Below are 17,272 nucleotides of genomic sequence, written 5' to 3'. Positions count from 1 at the left end.
CTTTTCAGGAGAATGAGCAGCAATTTTCTTAATGTATGTTTTTTCTCTTTGTTCTAAGTTGAAAAAGAGCAGTATTGAAAATCTGTCCCTATTTTTAGGCCTTTGTGCCACCCTCCCCTATTATTTCAGGCTCTGTCCAGATTTCTCATGCTAACAGGCTGAGACGTATGTGTATTTGTAATAATTGCATATACTAATTTGACACCACTTTCTAAATGTAATTTTTCACTCATTTAATATTGTAGTAGGCATTTCATATTCATTAAGCTGGTGCCTTTGTGTGTGCACTCATGCATACAGCCAACTGCCAAACTAGTAAACCACTGTAGACCTTTGGAGGATTTTTTTCTTAATCCATGCTATCTTCCTAGAATTTTAGTATTCTTGGTCTTTGGTGTGCTCAGATGGGGACTTGGGTCAGTGGCCTTTTCAGAGTTTTCCTTTTAGGAATCTTTGAATCACTTTTTGATATCTTATTTTTGTTGCTTTGTAATACGGCACAATGAAAAATGTATTTGGGGTGGTATGATTGGGTTTAACATCATTTTATTAACCTGTAGAATTTTTAACTAAAAGGGGTAAAGTGTGATGCACCAAGTTTTTATACAAGGAGCTTTAACTTAACCCAGTGTGTTTTTAATTTAGCTAGTTGAATTTTCATTTGGCAGGCATTGTTTTTTCATAGCAAGAAAGATAACTGATTTTTGTGATTTCCTTAGCTATCGGAAATGAAGAAGAGAGTGGATGAAGGAGCGGGTTCTCTGGAGACCATGGAAGAAGCCAAGAAGAAACTGCAGAAAGAGGTTGAGGCCGCTAATCAGCGTTATGAGGAAAAGTCTGCAGCCTTTGACAAGTTGGAAAAGACCAAAAATAGGCTTCAGCAGGAACTTGATGACTTATTGGTGGACCTGGATCACCAGAGACAAACTGTCTCAAACCTGGAGAAGAAGCAAAAGAAATTTGATCAGGTAAGCTTATTACTGAGGTGCAGAGAAGCATTAAAGCATAAAATCGCCCTCCCATTAGAAGGTGGTAGTTTTCTCCTGCTAATGTTGCACTACTTTTCTGGGGGGGTTTAAATTTGGAAGTATCCACTATCTGTGATGTGTACACAGCACTGTACTGGATTTAATTTATAGTGTTTATTCAGTAGTCTTGCTGATCTGTTTGCAAGTGTAGGAAATATCCATCCAGTTTCTGATAACCCACTTTTATCTTTTGCTATGTTAAGGGATGCTGGATCTTATCCCAGCTGCAGTTGTGCGCAGGACTTTGAAACCAGTTTTTGACATGGTATCGATGCATCATGAAATGCAAACTCAGCCTATGTATACACACACTTCCACCCACCCACTCATACTTTGGACTGTGTAAGAGATTGTCATCCGGCCTATTCGCTTGACTTTTTCAAGAGGTGGATGGTTAACTGCACAGCCAGAGAAAACCCACTTGGATGACACAATACTCCACACACAGGACACCTCGGCTAAGAGTTTTACTAGCAAAACTATTGCTGTGAGGATGCAATGATCCTATGCTGCATCACTGTAAGAAACATGTTCAGGCAAAAGTAGGTTAGAGGCACACCTGTATAAAGTGTCCAGTGGTTCCAGTTGTAGGTGCTGCCCACTAGGAGATGTGAAAGTTAGCATATGGACTGAAAACAACAAATGCATTTAAAATGTGTGCCACTTTCGTTAAACGATCAGTAACTGCATTGCTTGGCTTGTCTGCAGGTTAAGAGATGTTAGTAGGCTTTTGATACCTAGTATTGGGTGTTTTGTTATGAAATCCTGCCTACTGTAGCAATGGCACAGATGCTTTAGCTTTGCTAAAGCCAGAAGTTTTGTTTGACAAAACCAGATTTAGTATGCATGATTATTCTAGAAAAAATGTGAGGATACTATCAGTAAAGGTAAGCTTTTTTGCATTAATGTGTTGAATTTGTGCCTAGACATCAGCAGTCGTTCAGCACCTTTTTGTGCTGAAAGTTATTTAAATCCACAGGAATGAAGCAAGTGGGGGCTGTTCATGCATTTCATCTGAAGAACCATACTTGCAGCTCATGTATAGCCAGAATCTAGTATTTCTCAGTGGAGTGTTGAGGCTCTGGCATTTTTGGGCACTTGGTCATGTCATCAGTGAACTTCCTTTGTCAAAGCAAAAGGTCATGTGAAGAAAAATTTCAGGAGGACATTTATTGCACAGAAAGTGTTTATCTGGAGTGATATATTGTTGAACACTAATTCTCCTAAAATGAGTAGCTTTTTATACCCTGTCTGCCATGTTTTTTGACAGTAAATGTCCTTCTATTCATCTGTTGTAATATTCATAACGTTTGGGTTATCCTCTGCACTTCTAACTGAATGTCTGGCCATTATACAAAAGCTTTAGTGACTGAGATACGTGAAATGTCTGACATTGGTAGTTGGGTGCATGGCCATAAAAGTGGTGCCTGCATGTACCTTCCCCATAACTTCTCTGCTGCCAGTCGAATGTAATCTCATCCTGCCCCATCTGATCCTTCTTGTTTAAGAATAGTACCCTGTTAGGGGCCTTTTTTCTTATTTTGGTCACTGCTTGCCTGCTCAGGTTCATGTCATCCAGGAAAGGAAAGTGTAGGTGTGGACATCAGATCCCCCCATAAGGACACCCACAACCTCTGCCTTTTCTGCCTAGGGCTCAGCCACAACCATAAAACCTCTGCGATTTGACAGGCATTTTTTTTCCAAAGACTCTTCACAGCCATCTGTGTGCCTTAAACATCTGTTTGGAAAAACCAGCATCTTGTACGCCTGGCTCTGGCAATGGAAGGGTCGTCTGGTCAGACAATCGAGCCACCAAATAAGCAGCCCAAAGTTTCTAGGCCTGAACCTACTGCTGCACCTCCTACACCCAATGTTCCCCCTGTGGCAGACGTTCACTTGGAGGAACCAGCTGATTATAGTGGGTACAGTTTCGGAGGCTCCAGAACCTAGGGCTGAAAGCATGTCTGTGGAGGTTTGGTGTACTATCTGAACTTAGGCCCTGCGCTCTCTAGGCCTGTCTCTTCCTTAAAAAGAAAACAAAAGTCAAAACATGTCTCCACCTTCTGAAAGCCTGCCTGATTGGCAAGCTTTCTCCCAGAGCTTAATTAATGCCTTCATGGCCCTTAAGCTTTCAATGGCTGCCTCCCCTCCAGTTATCACTCCTAGGCTTCAGACTGATAATTCCCTTTCCACTTGAAGCCGAAGACTCATCAGAAGACTCCCTTTTCTATGCCTCTCAAATGCCTTCTCCTCTAGGATACGACTGCTGAGGCAGACTCCCCTGAAGAGGACCTCACCTTTGGATATTCCATTTCTGGAATTAGGGAGATTTTTTAAATGAGCCTCAACTGAACTGACAGAGGCTCAAGAGGTATGAGCTCTTTCAGATGGACACCCCTTCACCTTCTGCCATTCCACCAGTCTTGGCAGCTCTTTTAGATGCCTTCAGTGCAGCCTCTAAAAATCCTGAATCCCAACCCCCAGCCCCTAGAAGGCCTGACAGATTTTATAAGGTCACAGAAGGGGCCACATTTTTGACCAAATGCCGTGATGTTCGTGTTACCCTGCTGCAGTCATCACACTTGGGTTATCCTGCCGTCAGGCGGTCCCGCAGTCTGCCCGAATTCCAAAGTCTTGGTCTGGCGTCGGTTGCTGTCGCTACTTCCCTGACGTCAGTGCGCCAGGGGTATATAAGAGGCATTCAACACCACTTTCTTCAGTCTTTCTTGCTGTGCAGTGCCCGAAGCAGAAGCAGTTGGCAAGTGCCGGTCAGCCAACACCTGAGATTTTCGATTTGAATTTCAGTCCGAAGTCTTCAGTAAAGCTAAGTACCCCGTTGGGGAACATTTTCTTGCCTCAGTCCGATGTCAGAAAGTTAACAATTGCATTTCTTGTGGGAAGCAAATACCTCGTAAGGACTTCCATTCCTATTGTATTCCATGCCTAGGCCCAGACCACGACTTCACAGGTTGTCGGTTTTGCGCTAGGTTTAATAAACGCACTATCAAACGCCGTTTTGACTCCGCACAGCATTACTTTGGTAGGAAATTTAATTATATCATGCCGTCAGAGCAGCCGACAGCAATTCATAAAAAACGCAGGGATAAGAACAGGCAGCCTAGGAATAAGTCAGACCCCGAGGCCTCAGTCGGGCCTGTCGCCGGTTTTCAATGAGGCGCCTACGCAGCCCCTGACCACCACAGACCTGGAACCCCAGACAGCTGCCGACTCCCAAGCTGAGTCTGCTAGGCCGACGCAGCCATGTACCGACACCGGAGCACAATTAGACACTGCAGAGGAAACACCTTCGGTTGCAGAAGGTGTCTTCAGACAGACTACACTCGCCATTAAATCTTATGCTAAGCTTAAAACTCCTTTAAAGCCTAAGAAAACAGTTCAGTCTACAGGTCAAGGCCCCATGCCTAAGAAACAGATGCTTAAGATGGCTGAAGATTTAATTACCCTTATCAGGGGTTCCCATCCCCCTCCTGATAAAACATTACATACCATGAGGGAACATTTCCACTGGGAAGGCCAGGATTACTCAGATTCTAAGAAAAGGCTCCGAGAGTTCCTTTTATTACCCCAGCACAGACCTCTGGTTTTCCCTCCTGTTTTAGATATTGTGGATGATGTCTACTTGGAGTCTAGTTTAAATCCAGACACTCTACCTCCTGCTCCAGCCAAACCAGACAGATACTACAGAGTCCCTGACTCACACAAATTTCTTTATAAAAGCCCTATAGCTGACCCAGAAACCATATCCCAGGATCCTAAGGGAGCAAAAGCTTCTATGGCTAAAAATCCTGTGCCCTCTGAAAGAGATTCCAGAGCCCTAGATAGATGGGGAAAGAAAATATACACCTCTGCAACTCTGGCTATCAGAGCATTGAATTGCAAGTTTCACATGTTAAAATATCAACAATTCCTGATGTCTCAGTTGAAACAAAAAATGAGCACACATTCAGAACAGCCTGAATTCAAGGAAATGCAGGATCTGTTGTATGCAGCTGAATAGGTGGGCAAGCATACTTTGCAATGCGGATTTGATTAATTGGAAGCTTCCTGTAGAGCAGCTGTTACTGGCTGTCATTCGTAGACATGCTTGGTTAAAAGAGCAAACCCTCCCTGACCATGTTAAAGCAAAATTATTAGATGCACCTTTACAACAAGATGTATTTGGTGTCAAAGCAGAAGAGGTTTTAAAGAAAATGGAGGATAAGGCTAAATCTATGCAAACGGTCAAGGATTTCTTGCAGGTACAACCCCCTCGCTTCAGCAGAAATTGGCCAACAAAAAATTGGTCCTTTCCAGCTTCAAACAGATCACAGAGGGGCAAATAGACGCCCAAGGGGCAGCAGTCAGTCACAGAGCCCTTACAAACCTCGCCAATGGGGTTCTGCTACCCAGAAAGGAAGAGAACACAGGCCCCATGCTAGCAGAAGGCAGACACAATGACTCTGTCCTCAAACTGCCAAGCAAATCTCTCCTGGCAACACCCTTGGGAGGAAAACTAGCATTTTTTTTGCAGACAACTGGCACATCACAAAAGACAAATGGGTTCTAAACATTGTCCCTCAAGGATACAGATCCCACTTTCATACCTTACCAAGGATCAAAGGAATGCCAAACCTGCCACCAAATCAATGGGCAGAGGCACAAAAACAAATTACAGCTCATGAACATGAGAGCCATTCAACAGGTACCTACACAGGAGCAAGGACAAGGATTTTACTCAACTCTTCCTAGTTCCAAGAAAGGACAAAGCATGGAGACCCATTCTGGATTTTTCAATTCTGAACACCTATCTGCAAGTGCCAAAATTCAAGATGCTAACACTACAGCAGCTTCTTCCCATGCTAGGCAAGAATGCTTGGCTAGTCACTTTGGACCTCAAGGAGGGCATTTGATTGGGTAGGCCGACATACCACTGCCTTAAGATTCATAGGTTCACAGATTAGAACTTGGCTAACTGCCCTTGTGGACCATTTTAAGCCTAGAATTACTCCATGTGAGAATCAAACCCTACACCTTGTGTTTATAAGGTAAGCACTTAAACCAGTATGCTCAACATAGACACCCATAGATACAGGTCCCTTTTCAGGAGAATGAGCAGCAATTTTCTTAATGTATGTTTTTCTTTGTTCTAAGTTGAAAAAAGAGCAGTATTGAAAATCTGTCCCTATTTTTAGGCCTTTGTGCCACCCTCCCCTATTATTTCAGGCTCTGTCCAGATTTCTCATGCTAACAGGCTGAGACGTATGTGTATTTGTAATAATTGCATATACTAACTTGACACCACTTTCTAAATGTAATTTTTCACTCATTTAATATTGTAGTAGGCATTTCATATTCATTAAGCTGGTGCCTTTGTGTGTGCACTCATGCATACAGCCAACTGCCAAACTAGTAAACCACTGTAGACCTTTGGAGGATTTTTTTCTTAATCCATGCTATCTTCCTAGAATTTTAGTATTCTTGGTCTTTGGTGTGCTCAGATGGGGACTTGGGTCAGTGGCCTTTTCAGAGTTTTCCTTTTAGGAATCTTTGAATCACTTTTTGATATCTTATTTTTTGTTGCTTTGTAATACGGCACAATGAAAAATGTATTTGGGGTGGTATGATTGGGTTTAACATCATTTTATTAACCTGTAGAATTTTTAACTAAAAGGGGTAAAGTGTGATGCACCAAGTTTTTATACAAGGAGCTTTAACTTAACCCAGTGTGTTTAATTTAGCTAGTTGAATTTTCATTTTCATTTGGCAGGCATTGTTTTTTCATAGCAAGAAAGATAACTTATTTTTGTGATTTCCTTAGCTATCGGAAATGAAGAAGAGAGTGGATGAAGGAGCGGGTTCTCTGGAGACCATGGAAGAAGCCAAGAAGAAACTGCAGAAAGAGGTTGAGGCCGCTAATCAGCGTTATGAGGAAAAGTCTGCAGCCTTTGACAAGTTGGAAAAGACCAAAAATAGGCTTCAGCAGGAACTTGATGACTTATTGGTGGACCTGGATCACCAGAGACAAACTGTCTCAAACCTGGAGAAGAAGCAAAGAAATTTGATCAGGTAGCTTATTACTGAGGTGCAGAGAAGCATTAAAGCATAAAATCGCCCTCCCATTAGAAGGTGGTAGTTTTCTCCTGCTAATGTTGCACTACTTTTCTGGGGGGGTTTAAATTTGGAAGTATCCACTATCTGTGATGTGTACACAGCACTGTACTGGATTTAATTTATAGTGTTTATTCAGTAGTCTTGCTGATCTGTTTGCAAGTGTAGGAAATATCCATCCAGTTTCTGATAACCCACTTTTATCTTTTGCTATGTTAAGGGATGCTGGATCTTATCCCAGCTGCAGTTGTCTTGGGACTTTGAAACCAGTTTTTGACATGGTATCGATGCATCATGAAATGCAAACTCAGCCTATGTATACACACACTTCCACCCACCCACTCATACTTTGGACTGTGTAAGAGATTGTCATCCGCCTATTCGCTTGACTTTTTCAAGAGGTGGATGGTTAACTGCACAGCCAGAAAACCCTTGGATGACACAATACTCCACACACAGGACACCTCGGCTAAGAGTTTTACTAGCAAACTATTGCTGTGAGGATGCAATGATCCTATGCTGCATCACTGTAAGAAACATGTTCAGGCAAAAGTAGGTTAGAGGCACACCTGTATAAAGTGTCCAGTGGTTCCAGTTGTAGGTGCTGCCCACTAGGAGATGTGAAAAAGTTAGCATATGGACTGAAAACAACAAATGCATTTAAAATGTGTGCCACTTCGTTAAGCGATCAGTAACTGCATTGCTTGGCTTGTCTGCAGGTTAAGAGATGTTAGTAGGCTTTTGATACCTAGTATTGGGTGTTTTGTTATGAAATCCTGCCTACTGTAGCAATGGCACAGATGCTTTAGCTTTGCTAAAGCCAGAAGTTTTGTTTGACAAAACCAGATTTAGTATGCATGATTATTCTAGAAAAAATGTGAGGATACTATCAGTAAAGGTAAGCTTTTTTGCATTAATGTGTTGAATTTGTGCCTAGACATCAGCAGTCGTTCAGCACCTTTTTGTGCTGAAAGTTATTTAAATCCACAGGAATGAAGCAAGTGGGGGCTGTTCATGCATTTCATCTGAAGAACCATACTTGCAGCTCATGTATAGCCAGAATCTAGTATTTCTCAGTGGAGTGTTGAGGCTCTGGCATTTTTGGGCACTTGGTCATGTCATCAGTGAACTTCCTTTGTCAAAGCAAAAGGTCATGTGAAGAAAAATTTCAGGAGGACATTTATTGCACAGAAAGTGTTTATCTGGAGTGATATATTGTTGAACACTAATTCTCCTAAAATGAGTAGCTTTTTATACCCTGTCTGCCATGTTTTTTGACAGTAAATGTCCTTCTATTCATCTGTTGTAATATTCATAACGTTTGGGTTATCCTCTGCACTTCTAACTGAATGTCTGGCCATTATACAAAAGCTTTAGTGACTGAGATACGTGAAATGTCTGACATTGGTAGTTGGGTGCATGGCCATAAAAGTGGTGCCTGCATGTACCTTCCCCATAACTTCTCTGCTGCCAGTCGAATGTAATCTCATCCTGCCCCATCTGATCCTTCTTGTTTAAGAATAGTACCCTGTTAGGGCCTTTTTCTTATTTGGGTCAGTGCAGGCCTGCTTAGGTTCATGTCATCCAGGAAAGGAAAGTGTAGGTGTGGACATCAGATCCCCCATAAGGACACCCACAACCTCTGCCTTTTCTGTTTAGGGCCCAACCACGACCATAAAACCTCTGCGATTTGTCAGGCATTTTTTTCCAAAGACTCTTCACAGCCATCTGTGTGCCTTAAACATCTGTTTGGAAAAACCAGCATCTTATACGCCTGGCTCTGGCAATGGAAGGGTCGCCTGGTCAGACAATCGAGCCACCAAATAAGCAGCCCAAAGTTTCTAGGCCTGAACCTACTGCTGCACCTCCTACACCCAATGTTCCCCCTGTGGCAGACGTTCACTTGGAGGAACCAGCTGATTATAGTGGGTACAGTTTGAGGCTCCAGAACCTAGTGCTGAAAGCATGTCTGTGGAGGTTTGGTGTACTATCTGAACTTAGGCCCTGCGCTCTCTAGGCCTGTCTCTTCCTTAAAAAGAAAACAAAAGTCAAAACATGTCTCCACCTTCTGAAAGCCTGCCTGATTGGCAAGCTTTCTCCCAGAGCAATTAATGCCTTCATGGCCCTTAAGCTTTCAATGGCTGCCTCCTCCAGTTATCACTCCTAGGCTTCCAGACTGATAATTCCCTTTCCACTTGAAGCTGAAGACTCATCAGAAGACTCCCTTTTCTATGCCTCTCAAATGCCTTCTCCTCTAGGATACGACTGCTGAGGCAGACTCCCCTGAAGAGGACCTCACGTTTGGATATTCCATTTCTGGAATTAGGGAGATTTTTTAAATGAGCCTCAACTGAACTGACAGAGGCTCAAGAGGTATGAGCTCTTACAGATGGACACCCCTTCACCTTCTGCCATTCCACCAGTCTTGGCAGCTCTTTTAGATGCCTTCAGTGCAGCCTCTAAAAATCCTGAATCCCAACCCCCAGCCCCTAGAAGGCCTGACAGGTTTTATAAGGTCACAGAAGGGGCCACATTTTTGACCAAATGCCGTGATGTTCATGTTACCCTGCTGCAGTCATCACACTTGGGTTATCCTGCCGTCAGGCGGTCCCGCAGTCTGCCCGAATTCCAAAGTCTTGGTCTGGCGTCGGTTGCTGTCGCTACTTCCCTGACGTCAGTGCGCCAGGGGTATATAAGAGGCATTCAACACCACTTTCTTCAGTCTTTCTTGCTGTGCAGTGCCCGAATCAGAAGCAGTTGGCAAGTGCCGGTCAGCCGACACCTGAGATTTTCGATTTGAATTTCAGTCCGAAGTCTTCAGTAAAGCTAAGTACCCCGTTGGGGAACATTTTCTTGCCTCAGTCCGATGTCAGAAAGTTAACAATTGCATTTCTTGTGGGAAGCAAATACCTCGTAAGGACTTCCATTCCTATTGTATTCCATGCCTAGGCCCAGACCACGACTTCACAGGTTGTCGGTTTTGCGCTAGGTTTAATAAACGCACTATCAAACGCCGTTTTGACTCCGCACAGCATTACTTTGGTAGGAAATTTAATTATATCATGCCGTCAGAGCAGCCGACAGCAATTCATAAAAGCGCGGGGATAAGAACAGGCAGCCTAGGAATAAGTCAGACCCCGAGGCCTCAGTCGGGCCTGTCGCCGGTTTTCAATGAGGCGCCTACGCAGCCCCTGACCACCACAGACCTGGAACCCCAGACAGCTGCCGACTCCCAAGCTGAGTCTGCTAGGCCGTCGCAGCCATGTACACACCGAGCACAATTAGACACTGCAGAGGAAACACCTTCGGTTGCAGAAGGTGTCTTCAGACAGACTACACTCGCCATTAAATCTTATGCTAAGCTTAAAACTCCTTTAAAGCCTAAGAAAACAGTTCAGTCTACAGGTCAAGGCCCCATGCCTAAGAAACAGATGCTTAAGATGGCTGAAGATTTAATTACCCTTATCAGGGGTTCCCATCCCCCTCCTGATAAAACATTACATACCATGAGGGAACATTTCCACTGGGAAGGCCAGGATTACTCAGATTCTAAGAAAAGGCTCAGAGAGTTCCTTTTATTACCCCAGCACAGACCTCTGGTTTTCCCTCCTGTTTTAGATATTGTGGATGATGTCTACTTGGAGTCTAGTTTAAATCCAGACACTCTACCTCCTGCTCCAGCCAAACCAGACAGATACTACAGAGTCCCTGACTCACACAAATTTCTTTATAAAAGCCCTATAGCTGACCCAGAAACCATATCCCAGGGTCCTAAGGGAGCAAAAGCTTCTATGGCTAAAAATCCTGTGCCCTCTGAAAGAGATTCCAGAGCCCTAGATAGATGGGGAAAGAAAATATACACCTCTGCAACTCTGGCTATCAGAGCATTGAATTGCAAGTTTCACATGTTAAAATATCAACAATTCCTGATGTCTCAGTTGAAACAAAAAATGAGCACACATTCAGAACAGCCTGAATTCAAGGAAATGCAGGATCTGTTGTATGCAGCTGAATAGGTGGGCAAGCATACTTTGCAATGCGGATTTGATTAATTGGAAGCTTCCTGTAGAGCAGCTGTTACTGGCTGTCATTCGTAGACATGCTTGGTTAAAAGAGCAAACCCTCCCTGACCATGTTAAAGCAAAATTATTAGATGCACCTTTACAACAAGATGTATTTGGTGTCAAAGCAGAAGAGGTTTTAAAGAAAATGGAGGATAAGGCTAAATCTATGCAAACGGTCAAGGATTTCTTGCAGGTACAACCCCCTCGCTTCAGCAGAAGTTGGCCAACAAAAAATTGGTCCTTTCCAGCTTCAAACAGATCACAGAGGGGCAAATAGACGCCCAAGGGGCAGCGGTCAGTCACAGAGCCCTTACAAACCTCGCCAATGGGGTTCTGCTACCCAGAAAGGAAGAGAACACAGGCCCCATGCTAGCAGAAGGCGGACACAATGACTCTGTCCTCAAACTGCCAAGCAAATCTCTCCTGGCAACACCCTTGGGAGGAAAACTAGCATTTTTTTGCAGACAACTGGCACATCACAAAAGACAAATGGGTTCTAAACATTGTCCCTCAAGGATACAGATCCCATTTTCATACCTTACCAAGGATCAAAGGAATGCCAAACCTGCCACCAAATCAATGGGCAGAGGCACAAAAACAAATTACAGCTCATGAACATGAGAGCCATTCAACAGGTACCTACACAGGAGCAAGGACAAGGATTTTACTCAACTCTTCCTAGTTCCAAGAAAGGACAAAGCATGGAGACCCATTCTGGATTTTTCAATTCTGAACACCTATCTGCAAGTGCCAAAATTCAAGATGCTAACACTACAGCAGCTTCTTCCCATGCTAGGCAAGAATGCTTGGCTAGTCACTTTGGACCTCAAGGAGGCATAACCTGCATGTCCCTATCAAACAAAATTGCAGAAGATACCTCCGCTTCATTGCAGTTTCAACGCATTATCAATTCTCTTTACTGCCATTTGGCTTATCTTCTGCGCCCAGGGTCTTCACAAAATGCCTGGCACCAGTAATTGCATACTGCAGACAGAGGAATTCAAGTATACCCATACCTGGACGACTGTCTTATTCAAGCAGAAAGCAAGGACATTCTTTTACAGCATCTGGCATTTGTCAAACACCTTCTAAGTTGCCTAGGGTACACAGTAAGCGAAAATAAATCAAAACTAGTGCCCTCACAAAACATAATATTCCTGGGTGCCAGCTTGAATACAACGGCCCAGATGGCTTATCTCACGCCAGACAAACGACAGCTGTTTAAATAGTTCAAAATAATGGCAACAAAGACCCAACTCCCTGCAAGAAAAATTCTGCAGGCCTTGGGATTCATGGCATCTTGCATACTACTAATACCATTTGCAAAACTGCATATGAGGAAATTACAATGGTACCTGAAAAGTGTATGGACTCTGCACAGCCACAGCTTGGAAACAATGATTCCACTCATTCCCTGCCTTCAACAGGAGTTTCTATGGTGGGCACAGGCATGTCACCTCAACAAAGGTCAGACTTTCACCTTACCCACAGCCAGGCAAACTATGACAACAGATGCCTCGGACTATGCCTGGGGAGCACACATGGCAGGACAGTGCATTCAGGGCAAATGGACTACAGATCAGACGCACCTGCATATCAATCAAAAAGAAATGCTAGCAGTGCCGAATGCCCTAACAGCTTTCAAGGACCTTCTACACCCAGGACAACTACTAAGGACAGACAACACCACAGTTGTGGTACATAAGCAAGGGGGAACACATTCCTACCCTCTATGCCGGCAAGCAATGACCTTGTGGAACACTGCACTGTCTTGCCAGGTTCAATTACAAGCACAATTCCTGCCAGGAAAGAAAAACACATTGGCAGACGACCTATCCACACGAATGGAAACTAGATCCACAAGTATTTGCATTGATAGCTCAAAAATGGGGACGCCCAGACATAGATCTGTTTGCAAGCCCCCACAACCACCAACTGCAAAAATTTTGCACAAGAACCTTCCATCCACTAGCTTGGAAAGTGGACGCTCTCTCATTCAGTTAGAAAACATTAACAGTGTTATGCCTTCCTCCACTGCCTCTTCTAGCAAAGGTACTGCTGAAAGTCAGATTAGAGGCAACAAATGATTCTTGTTGCACCAGACTGGCCACGCCAACATTGGTGTCCAATTTTAAGGAACATGGCCCAGGGCCCACCATGGATTTTGCCACAAATTCCTCACCTGCTCACCCAGCGAGAGAATCTGATTCTACACAGCCAGCTCAAGACTTTAAACCTGGCTGCATGGCAAATTACCTAAAGAACCAGCCAACACCTTTATCCACAGCTGTTATGGATGCCATTCTGGAGGCCCAGCACCAGGAAAACCTACTCAGACAAATGGAAAAGATTTTGCGCCTGGAACCAGGCTAAAGGCCTAAATCCCCTGGAGCCGAACATTCCTCAGATTCTACAATATTTAACTGAGATGTTGCACAAAGGACTTTACTTTTCATCTATTAAGATCCACGCCTCAGCAATTTCAGCTCATTACAGCACGGATCCTCCTTTATTTTCACATCCACTCCTAAGATAGTACCTCAGAAGGGACTAAGAACTTAAGACTGCCAAGGAAAGCTCCAACACCTACTTGGGATCTCAACTTTGTCCTGGAAAAGCTTACACTACCGCCCTTTGAACCAGCTTTTTCAACTGATTTAAAATTTCTTTCATGGAAAACTGCCCTACTACTAGCAATAACCTCAGCTAGAAGAGTCTGAGCTACAAGCACTAATGGCAGTGGAACCTTTCCTCATTTTTCATCAAGACAGAGTTTCTCTACGAACTAATCCTTCCTTTATGCCAAAGGTGGTATCCAATGTGGCCCTAAACCAAACCATTCACTTGCCCACCTTCTTCCCAAATCCCCAGAACAAAGGAGCAAGACTCCTGCACTCTTTGGACATTCACAGGTAATTACGTTACTACTTGGATAAAACTAAGGCTTTCAGAAAAACTGACCAGCTGTTTGTAACTTATGCTACAGGATCACAAGGAAAAGCTATCTCAAAACAGACCATTTCTAAATGGATAGGACATTGCATACGTTTCTGCTACACACATCATGGGAAGCCAGTACCTGCTAACATTAGGTCCCACTCCACCAGGGTTACAGCTACATCAGCAGCCTTTCTCAGGGGAGTGCCAACCAAGGATATTCTGGAAGCTGCTACTTGGAGTTCAGTGCACACCTTCACCAAACACCATCACTTACCTCTTCACTCCAAGTCTAGAGCTGGATGTTCTTCGTCTTCCCTTGCTGCAGTCCTGACAATTGGGTATAGTCCGCGTCCCAGTCGGCCCGAATACCAGAGTATGCTGCGGTCATGGAGACTGGCGTCAGTACGTCCAGGGTACTATCGCATGACCGGCGTCATTCCTCAGTCTTTTTGCCGCATGGTCGATGCAGAAGCAATTTTGCGAGTGCAGGTTGGCGTTCTGAGATTTTCGAAACCGGAGTTTCAGACGAATACAGAGTTGGCTTAACCCGTTGGGAACATTTTGGTTTTCTTGCCTCAGTATTAACCGGATGTCAGAAAAAGTGAATAACTGTATTTCTTGTGGGAAGCAGATACCGCATAGGGATTATCATACATTGTGTATATACCTTGTTTTAGGGCCTGGCGGCGTTGTTGGTTGCCTCTTGTGCTAGATTTAACAAGCGCACTATTAAGAGGAGGCTTGATTGTGCTAGTTTAGTGTTTTGGGAAGCGAATTACACTATGCCGTCGGATGCTCCGGCGCCTGCTTCATCTAAGAAGCGCAAGGACAAAACAGTGAAGTCTAGGGGTGAGGAACCGGCAGTCCGGACGTCGTCCTTTAGAAGGCTCAGGGGAGCCAGAGGTTTTGCCAGGTGTCTCTATGGAGTCTCAGGCAGATACTTTACTGTTACAGGATGTGCCCTCTCAGGAGGTAGGCCAGGCTGAGGGGCTTCTCAGGTAACTGTTCTTCCCTCTCTTCCCAAGGTAGTTAGGGCCTCTCCTTCTGTTGCCAAAGCTTCTTTAGGAAGGCCAAGTTCAGCTTCTGTAGGGCTTCTCCTAGCATTGTGGCCTGTGCCTAGAAACATATGCTTAAAATGGCAGAAGATTTGATTACTCTGATTAGAGGTTCTATGCCCCACCTGATAAGAGGCCTAGGGTGGAACAGGAGTTTGATAGTTTTGAACAGTGTTCACAGGCTTCAGAGTCTTCTGTGGAAGACTTGCAAGAGTTCCTACTTATTCTGATTCTGATGTGGATGATTCCACTCCTTCAGCTTCTCCTCCTGATGATTTTTCATTTTCAGAGACTCTTCACTCCATGAGGGAGCACTTTAAATGGGAAGGCCAAGATTACTCTGACTCCAGAAAAGGCTTAGGGAATTCTTGTTTTGCCAGCATAGGCCCTTAGCTATTCCTCCTGTGTTGAATGTGGTGGAGGATGTTTTGCAGGCTTCTCTGAACCCTGATTCCTTGCCTCCTGCTCCTGTTAAGCCTGATAGGTATTATAGGGTGCTTGAAGCTCATAAGTATTTGTTTAAGAGTCCCAGGGTGTTTCTCCAGGGCCTAAAGGTGTTAAAGCTTCTGTGGTTAAAAATCCTGTACCCTCTGATAAAGAGGCAAGGGCTTTGGATAGGTGGGGTAAGAAAGTATATACTTCTTCCACTCTAGCCATGAGGCGTTGAATTGTCAATTTCATATGCTGAAATATCAGAATTATCTCCTTTCACAATTGAAATCTAAGGTGGATGCTTTGGCGGAGGTATTGAGTGTAAAGAATTGCTGGATTTGGTTCATGTGTCTGAACAAGTGGGTAAGCAATCTTTGCAGTGTGGTTTTGATGCTGTTCAGGCCTCCCTCGAGGGTGGCTGCTACTAGTTCTGTTCTTCAGACATGCATGGTTGAAGGATCAGAATTTAGCTGAGCATGTTACTTACCAGGATTTTTGGATGCTCCTTTACAGTCTGATGTGTTGTTTGGACCGCCTGTGGAAGCAGTTTTAAAGAAAATGGAGGACAAAGCTAAGTCTATGCAGACTGTTAAAGAAACCGAAGTTTAGTAGAAATTGGCCTGCTAAGGGGTGGACATATCCTGTATGGTTCCCAGTCTAGGGGTAGGTCTAGGCGTGGGGGGCAGGGCTCAAGGTTTGTTTAGGCCTAGATCAGACAGTTCACCTGCTCAGACTTCTGGTGAGGGCAGGGGTCAGTCCTTTTCGTAAGCAGAACCAATGACCTGCCTTTTCAGCTGCCAGTGGACTCGTCTGGCGCTCCTTTAGGAGGAAGATTGTCTCTTTTCAAAGAAAGGGATTTAATCACTCAAGACAGATGGGTGCTGGATATCATTCATCACGGGTACAGATTTTATTTCCACACAATGCCCCTTTCAAAGGCATGCCCGATGTTCCTCCTCCACAAAGAAAAAGGCTCACAGGCAAGTTTCTCAGTTACTCCAGATAGGGCTATTCAGCCAGTCCCTGTGTCAGAAAGGGGCTTGGGATTTTATTCTCGCCTGTTCCTAGTACCAAAGAAGGGGAACCACGTGGAGACCAATTTTGGATTTATCTATCCTCAACACTTATCTGGACATTCCCAAGTTCAAGATGTTGACGTTACAGCAACTGTTACCTCTGGGCAAGGATCACTGGATGGTAACTTTGGATCTCAAAGGAAGCTTACCTTCATGTGCCCATAAGGCTAAGTTGCAGAAAGTATCTGGTTTGAACTGGAGATTTTCATTATCAGTTCTCTGCATTGCCCTTTGGCTTATCTACTGCGCCCAGAGTATTCACAAGGTTCTGGCTCAGTGATAGCTTACTTCAGGCTTCAAGGCATTCAAATTTATCCTTACTTGGGCGACTGCCTGATTCTGGCTCAAGAAAAGGAACACCTTCTACAGCATCTGGAATATGTCATAGCAGTGCTAAGATGCCTAGGGTATTCTGTGAGCGAAATAAAGTCCAGTCTAGTACCCTCTCAAGACATGTGCTTTCTGGGTGTGAGACTGAATACAGCAGCCCAGATGGCCTTTTTAACCCGGACAAACAAAAGAGTCTGTCACTTTACTTCCATCAACTATCTCATCAGTCCGTGCTGACT

At 44.2% G+C, this 17,272-nt stretch overlaps 1 protein-coding gene across 1 annotated transcript in view; it reads left to right on the top strand.

Moving 5' to 3' along the window:
- The window catches only part of MYH9 (myosin heavy chain 9), a 1,134,272-nt gene that overhangs the window by 875,219 nt on the left and 241,781 nt on the right, over positions 1-17,272 (top strand). Inside the window, exon 33 of the mRNA XM_044075327.1 lies at positions 720-968. Within this exon, the coding sequence (XP_043931262.1) occupies positions 720-968 (249 nt within the window). The remainder of the gene's footprint in view (positions 1-719; positions 969-17,272) is intronic.

The sequence above is a fragment of the Protopterus annectens genome, chromosome 1.part1 (assembly GCF_019279795.1).
Source record: "Protopterus annectens isolate FY-2018-M chromosome 1.part1, PAN1.0, whole genome shotgun sequence".
NCBI lineage: Eukaryota > Metazoa > Chordata > Ceratodontiformes > Protopteridae > Protopterus > Protopterus annectens.
The sequence above is the reverse complement of the archived record's forward strand: the minus strand, read 5'-3'. Positions and strand labels throughout refer to the sequence as shown.